The 17,737-nt window shown below is 32.2% G+C and overlaps 1 protein-coding gene across 1 annotated transcript in view; it reads right to left on the reverse strand.

Moving 5' to 3' along the window:
* LOC106459120 (zwei Ig domain protein zig-8-like) overlaps nt 1-17,737 on the reverse strand; it is a 281,821-nt gene that overhangs the window by 1,935 nt on the left and 262,149 nt on the right. The window contains exons 3-4 of the mRNA XM_022385547.1: nt 17,102-17,312; nt 7,575-7,868 (exon numbers count right to left, since the gene is read on the reverse strand). Coding sequence (XP_022241255.1) covers nt 7,575-7,868; nt 17,102-17,312 — 505 coding nt within the window. The remainder of the gene's footprint in view (nt 1-7,574; nt 7,869-17,101; nt 17,313-17,737) is intronic.

The following is a 17,737-nucleotide window of genomic DNA, read 5'->3' on the forward strand; positions in this document are numbered from 1 at the left end:
AAAAGTTGTAAGATTTTGTCATGTTGCATTGCGGCTGGGTTTTCTCCTAAAGTCAAAAAACAAAGTTGTAAGATTTTGCCAAGTTGCATTGCGGCTGGGTTTTCTCCTAAAGTAAAAAAAAAAGTTGTTAGATTTTGAAGTAATTTTGTGATGTTGTTTTTTAGTGCAAAGTTACACAAGATGCTATCTGCGCTGTGTTCATCGCAGGAAATTCAAATCACATTTTAGTCTGTAAACTTACCACTGATCCACCGGGATACTTATGAAGTATGTTCAGAGCATGTTATTAAACTTGTAGAATCAGACGACATCGCTATTCCCGCCCACTAGTTTTGTTATATGCAGAACTTCCAATCATTTTGATAACCAAATTAAAAAACAAACTGCATTTAGAATCTAAATAAAAAATTAAAACCATTCCTCGACAAAACCATAAGGAATTGTGAAAATTTCAAACAGGAGAATTCAAAGAGGAGAAAACATTTTAAACGATTCAATATGACGAAGCCGAACTGTTGCATTTAGAGGTATATACAATATACCATAAACAGGAAAAACTGGAAACTTTACGTGAATTCCACGGATATATTTGGAAGAAATAAGCTGTGTTTAAAATCAAATATTGATCATTATTTGATTCATATTTTAAAGTTAACATTTTTAACAGTTTTTTTATATAAGATGAATTCATATACTTTGATTTTTTTAGCCGCAGCATAGCGGCTCATAAAAAGACTTCGAGTTTTTGTTGTTGTTTTTTCAAGTACAAACTTTTAACTCATAGCTCCGTCATCTTTTGACCGATTTTGAGATCTAATTACAGTTTTGGACTCAGGACTTCTGATTGATGTATTTGACCACGCCCAAGGTCTCACATTAATTTACTCTAATCCTGCCTAAAAGAATTTGAGGATAGGCTGTTAGAGCTCTTGATGAGTAATAAATTTGAATTGGGTATACGCGCGTTCCATGCTTGGTATTGCTGGCGCACAAATATATAGCTAATAAAAAGAGAAAAAAAAAGGTCTCATAGACTAATTTACTCTAATTCTGCCTAAAAGAATTTCAATTGCCGCGGCTACTGAGGATTCCCTCTTGTTAATGTTGAAATTATAAATCACTTGATTTGTACAAAACTCTCATGTTATAAGTAATTTAGTATTCCTTATGATACTACATTTTTACTTTTGCGTAAAAGGTAATGAAAGAAACATTTCAAATGCCTCCAAACAATAAACTATATTAATAAATAGATCTAATATAAACAGAATTACTTAAGATCAAATTTCAAGTATGTTTTACAATACATCACTTCATTAATCTAGTATATAAATCAAGATGGTTATACACTGAAAGTAATTGTTTGTGTGATTGAATGAAACTTAACATTTAATAACTACTGGAGAAATTTTGTATTGAAAATAATAACAATCGTTTAGTTGTTTAAAAAACAACTCTGAATTATTCTCCACTGATTAACATTAGTCTAAAGTAATATTTTTCTTTGAAATTTAAATCGCTTGAATTCACGAATGACACTTACTAATGGTCAATAAGAGTTTTAGATCAAATGTGAAACGTTACAAAGAACAATCTTTGTTCAAAGTGTCAATACTTCATTCAGCATAATTTAACAATTACACAAATTAAAGTACATTTTGACACTGTGAACGAAATTAATCTAGAACTTCCAAACTTTTGATTTGCTACAAAAATCATTATCACAAGTGGGTGACAAGAGATGCTAGTTAGTGTACATCATAATATAATATTTATAAAATCATATAAATATTTCAAAGCAGATCTCGTTGTTTTTACAACCTGTGGGTATCCGTGAGAGTTTGAAACAATAATAAATACTGTTAGGACGAGGAGAAACATTATTTCATATGTACTTTCCATGGGGATTTTGTAAGATCGTAAAGCAGCAGAAAGGTTTAGCTTTTTTTATGACTTTTAGTTGAAATAGGATTACTTTATGTTGGCTGTCAATAAGGTTCTAAAAATCCCGCGTGTTCTTAGGAAATGGACTTTCGTACTGATCAACAAATCTAAAAACATGACTAATTTATTTCCCAAAGCTGCTTAGATTCTCACAGATTTTTTTAAAAATAAAACTGATTTGTATCGGAAGATTGGCCTTAAAACATTTAATTCAACATTATAATAATATAACATTAATACCTGCGATTTTTATAATCATTGTTTATTTATGTGGCATTATATCTACTTGTTGTAAAATGAGCTTTTACTTGATAGAATATCAAACTAATTCAAAACGTTGAAGTTTCACCTTATCACTAAAAACTAGTCAAAGAATGAAGTTTTATTTTAATGGAATTTTCAATGAATAAAATTTGATCATGCTTCTAATGAGTGCCAAAAAAATCATTTTTTTTATACCAGAATTTTTTTAAGAAAAATTCCTTTTCGTAATCTGTATAAAGTACAGATAGAAACGTATGTTTGTTTCTTTTGTTGTTAAGCAAACCCCGTGTTTAGCGTTGTTAGCCTTCAGACTTATCGCTAAGCCACTGGAGTGCTAAAAATCAATGTGAACATCATTACATGGAGATTTCAAGTAAGTGAAACAAAGAAAGTAGAATATTCCACATATCCACAAATTATTTACTTCAAACAATGTTGTACACGAAATATTAAGCCAAGCCAGGTGTATACAGAGGATTCTATATCACTTGTTTGAATAGCTATCTTTCAAGAAGTCCAGAAAGAAACGTAAACATGCTAGCCTGAGAATTAACAACCGATGTTGTAGTATGTAGCCTTTACATATGTAAATTTACGTTGAGACATTAGGTCAACGAGTATATCATAACTACGTGTAAAAACTGCATGATAATTTTAGAAAAATATTAGGTGAATATACTTGAAAAGGATATATTATATACTATTTATGGAATTACGAAAGGGTGATATTCATGACTATTTCAATTATTACAACCTCTCTTCCTTATCCTATGGGAGGCATCGCCTACTTTAAATTTAACGTTAATGTCCAAATTACATAATTAATTAATTATATGTCGCAAAATGTAGTAATCATTTACCTCAGGTGACATGTACAATGACATGATACTTAAACAAAGAGAAGAAAGGTTAACACCTAAAATTCCACCAGCCAATTAGTAACCAAAATAATAACAGTTAAACTCGAAAATTAAAACACAACAAATCTTAATGATATAACACAAAAAACAATAGTAGAACTTCATATAGATAAAACCAAACTTACAATAAAGAGCGAAAAGTAAATCAACTTAAAATTAAATCAGTAAATAAAATATCATCATTTATAAAAAAAATAATAAAATCAGCTTCAGCAAGTTACATTACAAAACAAAAGGCCCCCCAGTGATACAGCGGTATGTCTGCGGACTTACAACGCTAGAAACCCGGTTTCTATATCCGTGGTGGAAGAGCACAGATACCCCATTGTGTAGCTTTGTGCATAATTACAAACAAACATACAAACAAAACAAAAGTGAAATTAAAAACTCCTTACACATTTTGTACAAATGGAAAACAAATTTCAAACAGGTCAAAAATTAAAAGTTTAAAATAGAATTACAAGAGAATTCAAATTGAATCCATATAATGAACAAAATTTAAACAAATGAAAATGAATGTTAAGCTTCACAATTTAAATAAATAAATACGTTAAATCGGCAAATTAATCAAAACAAAAAAGATAAAAAACACAACGAAACTTTAGACTTAACAAGAAATCAAATCTCAAATCAAAGAAAAATATAATTATAACTTTATATACATTAAAAATAATATCTGGGCACAGATTATATAGAAATAATAATATAGCCAATCAGAATTAAATACAGTTGAAAAAAATAATATTGTCAAAATAAGGCTAAACTCTAGTTGTTGGAATAATGATATCCAAAACCAAAGAAATAAAAAAATTTTAAACTGATCATGGTATGAAATTCTAACTTAAAACATAAATGTTACGATAATAAACAAAAATAAGATATATATATTATATATTATACTTATATATATATATATGTAAGTATACATTATTTACATTGTACTTCTAATGAGGCGACAGAAGGCTGTTGATGCTCTCTACAGAGTGCTGCATTTAAGTGATGGTTTTATAGACAGTATATTTAGCTCGCTGAACACTATCTAAGAGGCATTCCTTCTCTTCTTGTAGTTCTTGTTTTCCATCTAAAATGTTTAATATTTCACGAAGCAGAAGAGTTCTGAATTTGTGTAGCCCCAGAGACGGTCTGACACTTTTTTACATCAGGGCTCAAGCATCTGTCTACTCTTATTTTGGACCTGACATTGTTGGCACTAGTTTCCCACAGTTACAAGATTGGTCTCTTAGGAAACTGATTTCAGTAACATCGCTGGTGTTGCTGGTGGTATTGTCGTTTTTAAGTTTTTTTCTCTCTTCTCCTATTTTGTTACACCGAAACTAAGGTAGAGTTATGGCTTTTGGCAGCGTGCTTGAGAATTTTTAACCTTGTGCACGTCCCTAATTATGTCTCTACTGGTCCCAGCTTTGTACTCCTTCGGCAAGCAAAGGTTCTGTTGTTTCTTGGACGTTAATGGACAGCCCTGAGACTTGGAAACAGAATCAGAGGGTCCAGGATTTGGAGAAGAAATTCTTCACATGGTTGTGGTAACTTCTGTTAATATTATTAGGACTTTTTCTGCAGGTGGTGGGGTGTCTTCCTAAATAGGTTCAAGGTCCTTTTCATCCAAATCCTGTGGTAGGATTTCTGGAAAGGAACTCAGAACTTCTAGCTCTGTCACCAGCATCTCATATCACGTTTTAATGGATTTTTCCGTCAGTGGTCAAAATCATGACTTTTTTTGCAAATGTCAGGCATACAAACATTAAGTTAACCCAACCTGTGGTAAATGGAAAGTTTGGTTAGCTCTTTGAGGTTAAAATTCCACGACAAATTATACAATCGCTTATATACAAAGACAGTTAGAACCAGATATAGCTTGTACACTATTCCTGGTGAATGTAATATTCGTTATGAAAGCACTTCCCACTATAATGTCAGTACATCTTTGTTCCAAGAACTAGTAACTGTAGATTCCACATCATTCCTTATGAAACAATGTGCGTCAGCTACCTTGGTTAAGACCCCTACCATATGGACCCTGGCAAGTAACCAGTCAGCGAGTTCAGCCTTTTCACATACACGTCGGTTTTACCACCATTATCTGGTTGTCATAAAGACAAAACCTGGATCCAAAGAAAAGGAAGAAAAAGAGAGAGAGAGTGTGTAACGTGGGGGGGGGAGTGGGGGGGGGTCAACTGCAAGAAGACATCATTTGGTTGACAAGTGCAACCTGCTTTCTGATGCTTGATTTTATAAATAAATCCGGACTTATATTCGTGTAGTGAACACAAAAATGGCTTTAACACTATATAGTTAGCATAATATTTGTGTAACACTCGGAAAAGTTCACAAGTAGTTTGATATGCACCAATCAAACATATTTCGGAATCAAAAATACTCGAAGAAATATGCAAACTATGTTATATTTCATTTCGAATAACCAGTTGATGATATTGTGATTTTACCTTTCTGGGCTAAGTCACATAACCTACATTCATTCAAAAACATCAAACAAAATAATGTACCTTCATATACTTTCATAGGCCCAGACCAAGCTGAGTGTTTATCTCAATACAGTTCAATCTAATCACTGTGGTTTTCCACAACACGTATCCCACCTCAGTATGTCAATACAAGTTCTTTATTCTGTATCTATTATGTTGCTAAGTGTAACACACGCACAACTTGTGTATCCAGGAAACGTGAATGGCCCCATGGTATTTAAAGCAACTGGTTAGTGGGAGTCTCTTACTCCACATGCTTTTCTAAGGGCTTGATAAGGTGAAACCTTCTGACGCCATCCATTGAATAAAGATTATCCTAACTCAAGTGATGTCATGAAAATAAGGTAATCACAGATGGAAATAAGCAAAAATAGGCTGTTCTGCTATAGTCCAGATAACATTTGTGTCATCAACAGCAAAATAACCCCGCAAATACACAAAATACAATACAATGTACTACAAGTGCAACAGACACAGCAAGCAGCACGAATTATCGTTTGCCATTCCGCCAACACTGCGTCCTAGAGGTCGTAAAAAACACTACATCAGATAAATATGTAGAGAGAAAAATGTTGCCTACTTTCAGAACTTTACAAACTTCACGCTTGTCTTCATTGTCTTCCAATACATGACATTTATTGACATTATTTTTATTTTCCTGGCAGCCATTTTGGATTTATGTAATTTCCTGTATGTTCTAAAATTTCGTTCTAAATCTAGTTTTATGTATCAGGAATATAAAACAACTTGAAAATCGTATCAAATAATATGGGATAGTCGTATCGGTTGAGCGTTAACTTTCGGTCCTAGGGCTGAGACTACATACTACATATATATTTAGGTACCTTAACAACAGTTAAAAAACCACATTGGCTAGGGAAGTTTGTAACCGCAAAGTCACTTTTAAGGGATCATAAAACACCAGCTCGCAGTATCATTCTAGTTTAATTTATCAGCTCGACGTTTGGAGATAATAGGAAGTTGTTAGTTATTTAAACTTTTAAATCGTTAGTTTTATTCATGACGAGTTCTTACCTTGAGTTATATCAAGACATGACTTTTTTGATAAACATATTTTCATTCGTTGTAGCAATCCCTTGGTGGTCTGAATTAAACACTAATGTTATATTTATGCTAACTTTTGATTCCTAGTTCAGATATATTTTTGAATATATATTTGTTTTCACTCCCTAATTTTAGATTTTTAAAACAATCATTATTTTATTAGTTTTCAGGGTTCATAGACGTAGGTCAATGTTATTTTCTGAAGTTAAAACCATCACTGGTTATACATATTGGTACTTAACAGTAAAACATGAAATCTAAATAGTATATCAAATATTTTATTGTATAGAAAAATACAAATTGTATGTACAGTATATTTTTATGGAGTAAATGCTTAGCTGTCTTCAATACCTGATCTGACGAAGTAGAATGAGAAGACAACAGCTGATTTTCATGACAGTGTCGTAAATGTTTTCTTTGCAACAGGTGTACTTTCTGAAATATATTTTCGAATGTGTTTCCATCTACCGGAAACTTGTGTAACTATTTTGTTTATGTTAAATTTTAAATAGCACTGAACAGAAATTTGCATAGAGAAGTTAAGCAATATAAATACACTTTAGAAACCACTTCGGTAAGCTCTATTAAATACACTATTAAGTGTATTTTGGATTTGCAACTATGCGTTTTAAAAGTGTTTTTATCCATTGTTCACATTATATGATCTTTGATAAAAAATCCATATAATATTGGTTCTTTTATTGTAGTTGTATCTAGTCTAAAACTGCATTGAAAATATATTTTTGACTTACTTCCGATTAAAAGCTTAGTGGTAAAAATATAAAACACATCTTGATCTTATTTAAAATACGTACGAAAACTGTTTACTTAAATAAAAAGAATATTTCACAATAAATAGACAAAATATTAAGTTACAAACCGTTAAGAACATGTACTGCGATTCCTGCAGGATCAGCATTTGATGGAAAACACGTGTAATTTCCAGAATCAATGGGTTGAGCCTTTTCTATCCACAGCATGCTGGTAGCCCTAGGATCATTCTGAGTCTTAACGGTAACGCCTGCTTGGGCCTCGTAGTTGATCACACGATTATTGTGGTACCAAAATACATAGTCAGTAGGCAAAGGGCTTTCCTGGATTATGCATGTTAAGTTGATGGCACTGTCTTTGTTGATGTATATCGTTGGACCTCCTAGTATCTCAGCTTTGCTCACTAAAAGGAAATAAAAACATACGGTAAGAACTGTTTTAGTTCTCTGACCTAGTGCCAAGAGATTAAAGTTTGAAACTTGTAAAATAAACTGACGGTTAACTGCACTTTATAAGAATGGTGTTCCAGGTCCTACGTTTCCCATATATTGTTTTCCTCCATGATGACAATGATAATGCACTATTGTCCAACACCGCATAAGTTCTCACAAATTACAGCAAGGTCAATCATAGACAAACATTCCAGCAAGGTCAATCACAGAGAAACATTCCAGCAAGGTCAGTCTTAGACAAACATTCCAGCAAGGTCAATCACAGACAAACATTCCAGCAAGGTCAGTCTTAGACAAACATTCCAGCAAGGTCAATCACAGACAAACATTCCAGCAAGGTCAATCACAGACAAACATTCCAGCAAGGTCAGTCTTAGACAAACATTCCAGCAAGGTCAATCACAGACAAACATTCCAGCAAGGTCAATCATAGACAAACATTCCAGCAAGGTCAATTACAGACAAACCTTCCAGCAAGGTCTGTCTTAGACAAATAATCCACACTCTCCACTAAAAGTAAAGGCCAGCTTCCTATAAAAACTAAAGCAGATCACAGGCAAAATATCGACTGGAACTTTACTAAGGAACTTATGTGGGCAAATCGAGTTGTTATGAGTACGGTTACTCAGATGCTATGTGTCATGAAAACTATAATATTCGAGGTATGTCTGAAAGCATATGAAGTTTTGACTTATGCGTCTACATGAACGTTTTTGTTTATTCTCCTGTTAATAATACCAGAAGATACGTCCAACCTCATTCCAATGGCTCTTTAGATTGGGGTGTGGCTTAGGATAATTTTTTAATTTCTAAATGTTTGTTGTTTGAGTTTTTTTTTTCCGCTTTCATAGATGATAAAGAAAATTCTCTTCTTCTAAATGGTGTGTCCTTTGACTCTATCTAAGTAAACCATCTCATATAAGACAATCTTTCCTCAGAAGGGGGACGCGAAATATATTCTTCAGTTATATAGCCCATATTGGTGACATTCTACTATGGAATATTTGGAATTTTACCTTGAGTTATATATATATATATATTAAACATACTTCAAATGGCTAAATTATTATACAAATGGTTCTAATAAAGTACGATTAATCCTCTGTACAAAAATCAAACAATAGTAATATATATACACACACACACACACATATGTATATACATATATATATATATACGTACACACACATATATATATATATACATATATATATATACGTACACACACACATATATACATATATATATATACGTACACACACAAAAAAAGATTTATCCTGAAAACGCTATTCTAGAATACAATGAATAAGCGATATTAATTTTAATTAATTATATTTTGTTAGATATTATTTTTGAAGCGTTTCTCCAAGTGTGATAAAATAAGCTATAACGACAAAGTTATCGGTGATTTTTTAATATTATATATTTTTTTTCAAACAGACGTTTGCACATGATCACAGCTATTTTCTATTATATGTAATGTTCTTAAAATACAGTTCATCATTTATGATATTCGAGTCTGTGCTTAGCTTTCATTGCTTTTGAATTTAATTTCGGGCGACTGATAAGCTCATCTAACTTATGAAAATCAAAAATTTAATTTTACAATAATTTCTTACAACTTTTCCCATCACCTGAAGATTGTTAATAATGGAAGTATGTCCCCCAGTAGCACAACGGTATGTCTGTGGACTTACAACGCTAGAATCCGGGTTTCGATACCCGTGGTGGGCTGAAGATTGTTAATAATGGAAGTATGTCCCCCCCAGTAGCACAGCGGTATGTCTGTGGACTTACAACGCTAGAATCCGGGTTTCGATACCCGTGGTGGGCTGAAGATTGTTAATAATGGAAGTATGTCCCCCAGTAGCACAGCGGTATGTCTGTGGACTTACAACGCTAGAATCCGGGTTTCGATACCCGTGGTGGGCAGAGAACAGATAGCCCATTGTGTTGCTTTGTGCTTAATTAATTAAAAAACAAGCAATAATGGAAGCATAATCTATATAAAAGTAACTGAATTATACGACAAACTGTAATTAGCCGCGGCACAGCGGCTCATAAAATAGCTCTTAGTTTTTTTGTTTGTTTTTTCAAGTACAAACTTTTAGCTCATAGCCCTATCTCTTGACCGATTTAAAATCTAATTACAGCCGCGGCTACAGAGGATTCTCTCTTGTTTGTGTATAAACTGTATGAACAATATTTCAAATCAAACTACTTTTTTAACCAACAAATATGCATTTTAATATCAAAACCAATCCATCGTGATTGACAGGCATGTTTAGTTATAAGTTTAGGATATGTTTTTTTCAGTTGAAACAAGTATTTAATTATTCAAGATATAATGATGGACATTTTTTATACGTCTATATGGTATAGCCGCCCCCAGTAGCACAGCGGTATGTCTGCGGATTTACATCGCTAGAATCCGAGTTTCGATACCCGTGGTGGGCAGAGCACAGATAGTCCATGGTGTAGCTTTGTGCTTAATTACAAACAAACAATGTGGTAAAGCTAAGTTATTGGCTTTGACTCGTAATTCTAAACAGTAAATATGACGTTTAAGGTTAGAGCAATGTCAGTTTTTATTCAAATTTGTGTACAAAATGCTAGACTTATAAACCACAGACAGTATAGAAAACACGATGATAACTTTCTCTGGCTTATGTTTCCTAAAAACACAACACATCATATCAGGATAAAAACGTAACACATCGTAACAGGATACATAACTTGCTCATTGAAAAGAGTACAACTTTAGTCCAATTTTTATGATATAAAATTTAGATTTATTTGTATAACTAGAGACGGCTGATAATTTTTAAAGATATGCTTTAGTTATAATATGAATCGAAATCATAACAGGTTTCTGTATGTAATTATCAAAGTAATTTAAGATTATATAAAAATATTACAATTAAACCCAGTTCTCAGATTAATTTAAATATCAGAAACTATAAAGTTTCACACCCCAGTAATTCTATTTTTTTATGTTTATTCGTTACACTAAAGATATAGTTTATATATATGAATCGGAAGCATGTATAAATCGGTTGAAGGTATAATAAATAAGGATACACTTCTCATAATTGATATATACTCACAAAGACAGATGGCAGCACCTGACTAAAATTATTATATTTCTGACAACGTAATGTATCATTTATTTTTAATTCGATAATATTTATTTGTAATAATATAAAACTGACATTTTCTTATTTGTGTTTCCAATAAACGTGTTTAAGACCATACGAAGCTATGTATTTATTATAATTGTTAGACAGGTTAGAATGAAACTTGTTCGTAATATAGGTTGATTTTATCAAAATGCACAAGAATAAAAAAAAATAAATAATATTCGAAATATTGCGTTTGTGTTAGAAAATGGTAATGAAACATTTAACAAGTTCTCTGGAAGGTCACCTTGGATTTCTAAAAAATCTACCTTTGCTTGAAAAGTTCTTCATGTCGTGTAATCTTCTTTGCGTTTGCTTTGAAACAAATGTAAATTTTGCTAAGAAAAAATATATTAACATACGAAAGTACTTAAAACTGGTGCTTATCTCTTCCTTTCAGTGACAGTATTCGTTAGAATATTTGATATATCAAGGTTATTGTTTTATTTTAATTCTTTAATTATTGTTTAGCATTATTGCCTTAGTATATAAATTATATAAGTTAAACAAACCTCGTGAGATATTATTGGGTTTATGCCCGAAAATGCCGTTAACAGCAAGGGTACTCAAATTTCGAATCAATTTATTTTAATCTTTATAAGTGAGAACACTGGAACATTATATATAACTAGCTATACTCATTATAGGATTGATGTTTTATATTTATTTCCGATCTAGCTAGACAGCTTAGTGAGGTCGGAAGTTAATGTTAATATCTTATGTATTATACATAAATATTCCTCGGCTAAATCACTACGTTTCAAATATATTTACTGTTTTTTTGCAGCATAACATGAAAATTGTCGTCTAAAGTGATGCATATCTCAAGAGACCTGACCACAAGTTAGTGGATGGTCTCGTTAATCAAATCACAAATTGGATTTCCTCTGGAAAAGCTAACTAACCAGCTTCATAGTTAATTCTCGTTTTCTTTCTTTTAATATAATAGATTCCAAGTTATATTTCATGAACTTTAACTTAAAAGATAGCTGATCTTTGTGGAGCCTCGCAATATCGGAAAACCATTTCTAAGTTTGTTTGTTGGCTTAGGTAATAATTAAATTAATAATACTGAGGTTTTCCACTAAAGATGAGCTTCAGACAAACATAGGTCATTAAGTTGTGGCCTCTGCAGAAGAAGATAAACACAAAGTGTCGGTTATGTGGTTTATTAAATATGCAGTAACTTCAGAATCAAATATAAAGCGTATAAACTCAATGATAAAGCAAAGTATAACGATTACCTTAAATATATGTAAGGTTATATATATATATATATACAATTCACAATGTATACATAAGTTGGTTTGATCAATTCATCAATAAATTCTTACAGAAACTTGGTATCAATTTTTTTGTTACTACAATTCCGAACACTAGAAATGATTAAATTTTTTCTTCTCATACTAAATTTCATTTAAGTTATATCTCATATTGATCTAAATGATTTACACACACGTAGTTCAATAGAACTTTACAATGTTCATAGAACTTGGTATTTCTGTGACCAATAAAACACTTGAAGGTGAAAATTTTAAAGTTATTTTCAGATCTTTGATATTTTTTTGTTACTCCTGTATCTTCCATGGTTACTCTTGGAAGTACGTTAGTGTTACGTGGTTCGCTCATGTACTCTAAAGTGAGACCAAAAATTAATAGAATAAATTGTGCCCTAACATATTCTTCTCAAAAAGAGTTGTCTTCTAGCTATTTTACTTGTGTATTCTACTGCAATTACGATGATAATCTGACGAAATATTAAAACACTAGAAGGGGATTTGACTTCACAGATCTACTCCGGTGTTTATACTATTCTGGGGCTAACTTTTATAGTTCGACTTAAACATTTCAGTGTCACTTGACATTATGAAATGCCTACGACTGTCACATAATTTACATCCATATATGTTGCTGATTCAATCTAAATGTCACTAAAGTCCCTCTCTTTGGACTGTCAATCACTATGTCAGTACCACGTGGCTTTTAATCTCTAAACTTTAAGTATTTGATTAATTTAATAAATCAGTATGTTGTATGTTGTCACCGACCGACGCAATCGAAAATAAAATGGTGTCATACATCTTGACAGGATTTCTAATTTTCTCATCCATGACAATAAATAATCGGATCACAAGATGATAAAAGGTACTCGTTTTTCTTAACTTTTATTCTGTAAATGTGTAAATTTTATTTCTAGCTCACGTGACTCTTTGCTACCAACACATTTGAAGCGTTCATAAAAGGGGCATGAATTACGTTAGATATTTTAAATCAGAGCAACAATAGTTTTAAAGCTTGTACCTGAGACTAGTCTAGCCGCTCATTGTAAGTTTTATTGTGGTTGTAGTTAGCCATATATTATCCCTGGATCACTCCAGGAATATAGAAGGTGACAATTCATTTGAGTGATCCAGCCATGTCTATACGTTAGAACCATGGAAGGAGTAAATTTCCTCTATCAACAAGACCATGGGTTGTTTAGAGGAGGTATAACCAGACCATGAGTTGTTTAGAGGTGGTAGAACCAGACCATGGGTCTTTTGAGGAAGTGTACAATCAGACCATGGGTCGTTTAGAGGAGGCAGAATCAGACCATGAGTGAGGAGGTAGAACCAGACTATGAGTCGTTTAGAGGAGGTAGAACCAGACTATGCATCGTTTAAGGAAGGTAGAACCAGACTATGCATCGTAAAGAGGAGGTAGAACCAGACTATGCATCGTTTAAGGAAGGTAGAACCAGACTATGCATCGTAAAGAGGAGGTATAATCATATCAGAAACAATATTTTTTTCCAAACCAATGTGAGATAGTTAGACCTATCACTGTGTTACATGAGATAACTAGAACTTAAAACAGACAAATCCTTAGCCAAGTCCATGATTACGGAGATGTTATTCATTATAGTCCAGGGTGCAGATCCCAAACTAAGCATTTTGTAAAACTTTCTTTTGATGTCTATTTCAAGGAATGGGTCCAATGAGCACTACCTCACTTACATAAACCTTTTAATAAAGAAATAGATATATTTTTCATCGAAATATACATTCGGAAGCCTTCTTATTCCACACCCAGACTGCCAGTTTCTAAACCTGAAGGTCATATAAAGCTGTTTTTAGATCCGAATAAACTTTATGATATTACTGTTCGATGTGTAACCCCTCACTAAAGTTGAGAGAATGCCGAATACTGTTATCACAGCTAATTGTATCTTTAATATTGATTTATCTAAAGGTTATGTTCCACTTAAGATAGAAAATGATGTAAATAATCAAAGATTGCTTGATTTGAATTTCATGGTGAGCTAATAAGTCTCATACAACTATTCAGGGAAAAATGGATGAACGAAAACATATCTATTGTCGACGACGAATTTTGCATAATACCAGAACTCGTCATTCTTCCAAAGAATAAAGTGTTTGAAAATATAATAAGGCTGATACTGTTGTCTTATGACAAATGTAATTGATTGTAATCACGCTTTACTAGGAAAAGGCGTTCCCACCATAACAAGTACATAAATGTGGTTGAGAGAATAACTTAGTTCAATTGTAGGCTGTGTTAAAGGATTCAGTAGTAACTGCTAAAATCCAGGAAATTCTGTTTCAATAAACAGCGATACATTTCTGGGTTATATGATAGAGAAATGGAATATTCCCCTGGATAAGTTAAGGTGAATGCACTAAAATATTTTCTTATTCCCAGGAGTAAAAGAGGAATGAGATTATTTTTTTCGGTTATCCAGGTATTAATTATACTAAAATGTGCAGAATTGTTTTCTCCACTGACTAACTAGAAAGGGAAACAAGCTTCAGAGTCAGTAAGTTTTAAAGATAAACTTATTAATTTACTGAAAGCTGATGCCTCTAATATATTACTAGGATTTATAAAAGTGGATCATCCCATCTGTGGGAGAATGGAAAAGCAAGCTTCTTTCAGTTGTATCTTACTTTCACGCGAGGAACCTCTGTTCACTATAGAGAACTATTTGAGAAACAAACAAATATTGATAAAGCGTTTTATAGAGAAAGGAGACATTTATTAATTTTTTCGTTTGCCTTGTTTAAGCGAAAGCTATACATTAGATTGATTGTCCCATGCCTACTGCGGGTATCGAACTACCCACAGGCCCTATATTGTAGTAGCTAAAAAATTGTATTAAAGAAATATCTTGATACTTTTTGCATTTTTTGAAGTTTATTGAGAATGAAGAAAAATTAGGAAAACAAGCGTAATTAAAATCAGCCTGTCTAAACTATTAATAGTAAATAGACAAAAAACGATTTATAAGTATAATTAGGTGGTTTTATTTTGGGGAGCATACTACATGTTTCGACAAAACATTGGTCTGTCGAAACATGTAGTATGCTCCCCCCCCCAAAAAAAATAAAACCACTTTATTATACTTATAAATTGTTGTTTGTCAATTTATTATTACATTATAATAATATGCTTCTACACACAAGTGTCTATCCTACCGTACGTTGCAAGGATCACATCGTTATGTGGCGAAGCATGATTACTCCAAATATGATATAGTGCTGCAAATTGGCTATTGAAATAGTTTATTATAATTTTATTATTGTAATGTTATTTAAGTAATAACAAACGTTTGAAGTGTTTCACAATGACTGAGCAAATTCAGACCTGTGCTGTTGATAGGTTAATATTTAGTATTGTTATGTTATTTAAGTAATGACAAACGTTTGGAGTGTTTCACAATGACTGAGCAAATTCAGACCTGTGTTGTTGATAGGGTAATTTTTAGTATTGTAATGTTATTTAAGTAATAACAAACGTTTGGAGTGTTTCACAATGACTGAGCAAGCTCAGATATGTGTTGTTGATAGGGTAATTTAGTATTGTAATGTTATTTAAGTAATGACAAACGTTTGGAGTGTTTCACAATGACTGAGCAAGTTCAGACCTGTGTTGTTCATAGGGTAATTTAGTATTGTAATGCTACTTAAGTAATGACAAACGTTTGGAGTGTTTCACAATGACTGAGCAAGTTCAGACCTGTGTTGTTGATAGGGTAGCAGATCTTCGATACCACAGTTTACATAGCAGTTTGTTTTTATCATTTGATGGAGAAATGTTAAAACAACTTTCTCTTTTTTGGGGGGTTTTCAAACGTGGGGGTATTGATTCTTTTGAACATTTCAAGCATCATTTGATTTCTTCCTTTAGTTATTGATTAATATTACACTTTGATCACATTATTATAATATACGTTTTCTGTTATCTGTTGGTAAATAGGAAAGCAGCTAAAACCTTACTGGATGTATTGACCTGAGACATACCTGCTGCATATCTGAAAATCTGCAGTCTCGCTTTACCTGCTGCATATCTGAAACATCTACAGTCTCGCTTTACCTGCTGCATATCTGAAACATCTACAGTCTCGCTTTACCTGCTGCATATCTGAAACATCTACAGTCTCGCTTTACCTGCTGCATATCTGAAACATTAGGTCTGAAATTATTTATTTTATTACTTAATACATAAAGTCTATTATAGATGTAAATGTTTGACAAATCATACAGACCGTTGACTTGATTATCAATACCTGTCTATGCCTTATACAAATCATACAGACCGTTCATTTGATTATCAATACCTGTTTATGTCTTATACAAATCATACAGACCGTTGACGTGATTATCAATACCTGTCTATGTCTTATACAAATAATACAGACCATTGACTTGATTATCAATACCTGTCTATGTCTTATACAAATCATACGGACAGTCGACTTGATTAACAATACCTGTTTATGTCTTATACAAATCATACAGACAGTCGACTTGATTAACAATACCTGTTTATGTCGTATACAAATCATACAGACAGTCGACTTAGATAATTAATTGCCTCAATTCGTCAGTTGTCCATTACAATTTTGAGATGTTTTGTGTTTTACAGGTTATTTGATTGTAAATAACTGTATATATATATATATTATAAATATTTTTCTACTTCTAATACTGATTCATTTCACATACCGACAACATTTAGGGTTATGAACATGCTCTTCTTCGGTACTGTACTGACTTGACATTCGTACTGACCGGCATCTTCTCTTTGTGGATACTTCACCTGCAGCATCCAGTCGTCCCTATCGTCGCGATGTATGACTTGGAATTTGTCGCTACTGGAATATACAAAGCGACCTACTGTGAGGACGTGAAGATCCTTTCTCCTAATCCATGAAACCTAAGGTGAAAAATATAGAATCCCTCGTTGAAAATAATACTTATTCTTAGGAATATAATTGTCAAATTAATGAAAGATTGATGCCAAAAGTAATAGTTATTAATGAAATAGCAGCTCTATTTGTAAAATATTTTATAGTTATTAATGAAATAGCAGCTCTATTTGTAAAATATTTTATAGTTATTAATGAAATAGCAGCTCTATTTGTAAATTATTTTATAGTTATTAATGAAATAGCAGCTCTATTTGTAAATATTTTATAGTTATTAATGAAATAGCAGCTCTATTTGTAAATTATTTTATAGTTATTAATGAAATAGCAGCTCTATTTGTAAATTATTTTATAGTTATTAATGAACTAGCAGCTCTATTTGTAAATTATTTTATAGTTATTAATGAAATAGCAGCTCTATTTGTAAATTATT

Source organism: Limulus polyphemus, unplaced genomic scaffold, assembly GCF_000517525.1.
Source record: "Limulus polyphemus unplaced genomic scaffold, Limulus_polyphemus-2.1.2 Scaffold562, whole genome shotgun sequence".
NCBI classification, from domain to species: Eukaryota; Metazoa; Arthropoda; class Merostomata; order Xiphosura; family Limulidae; genus Limulus; species Limulus polyphemus.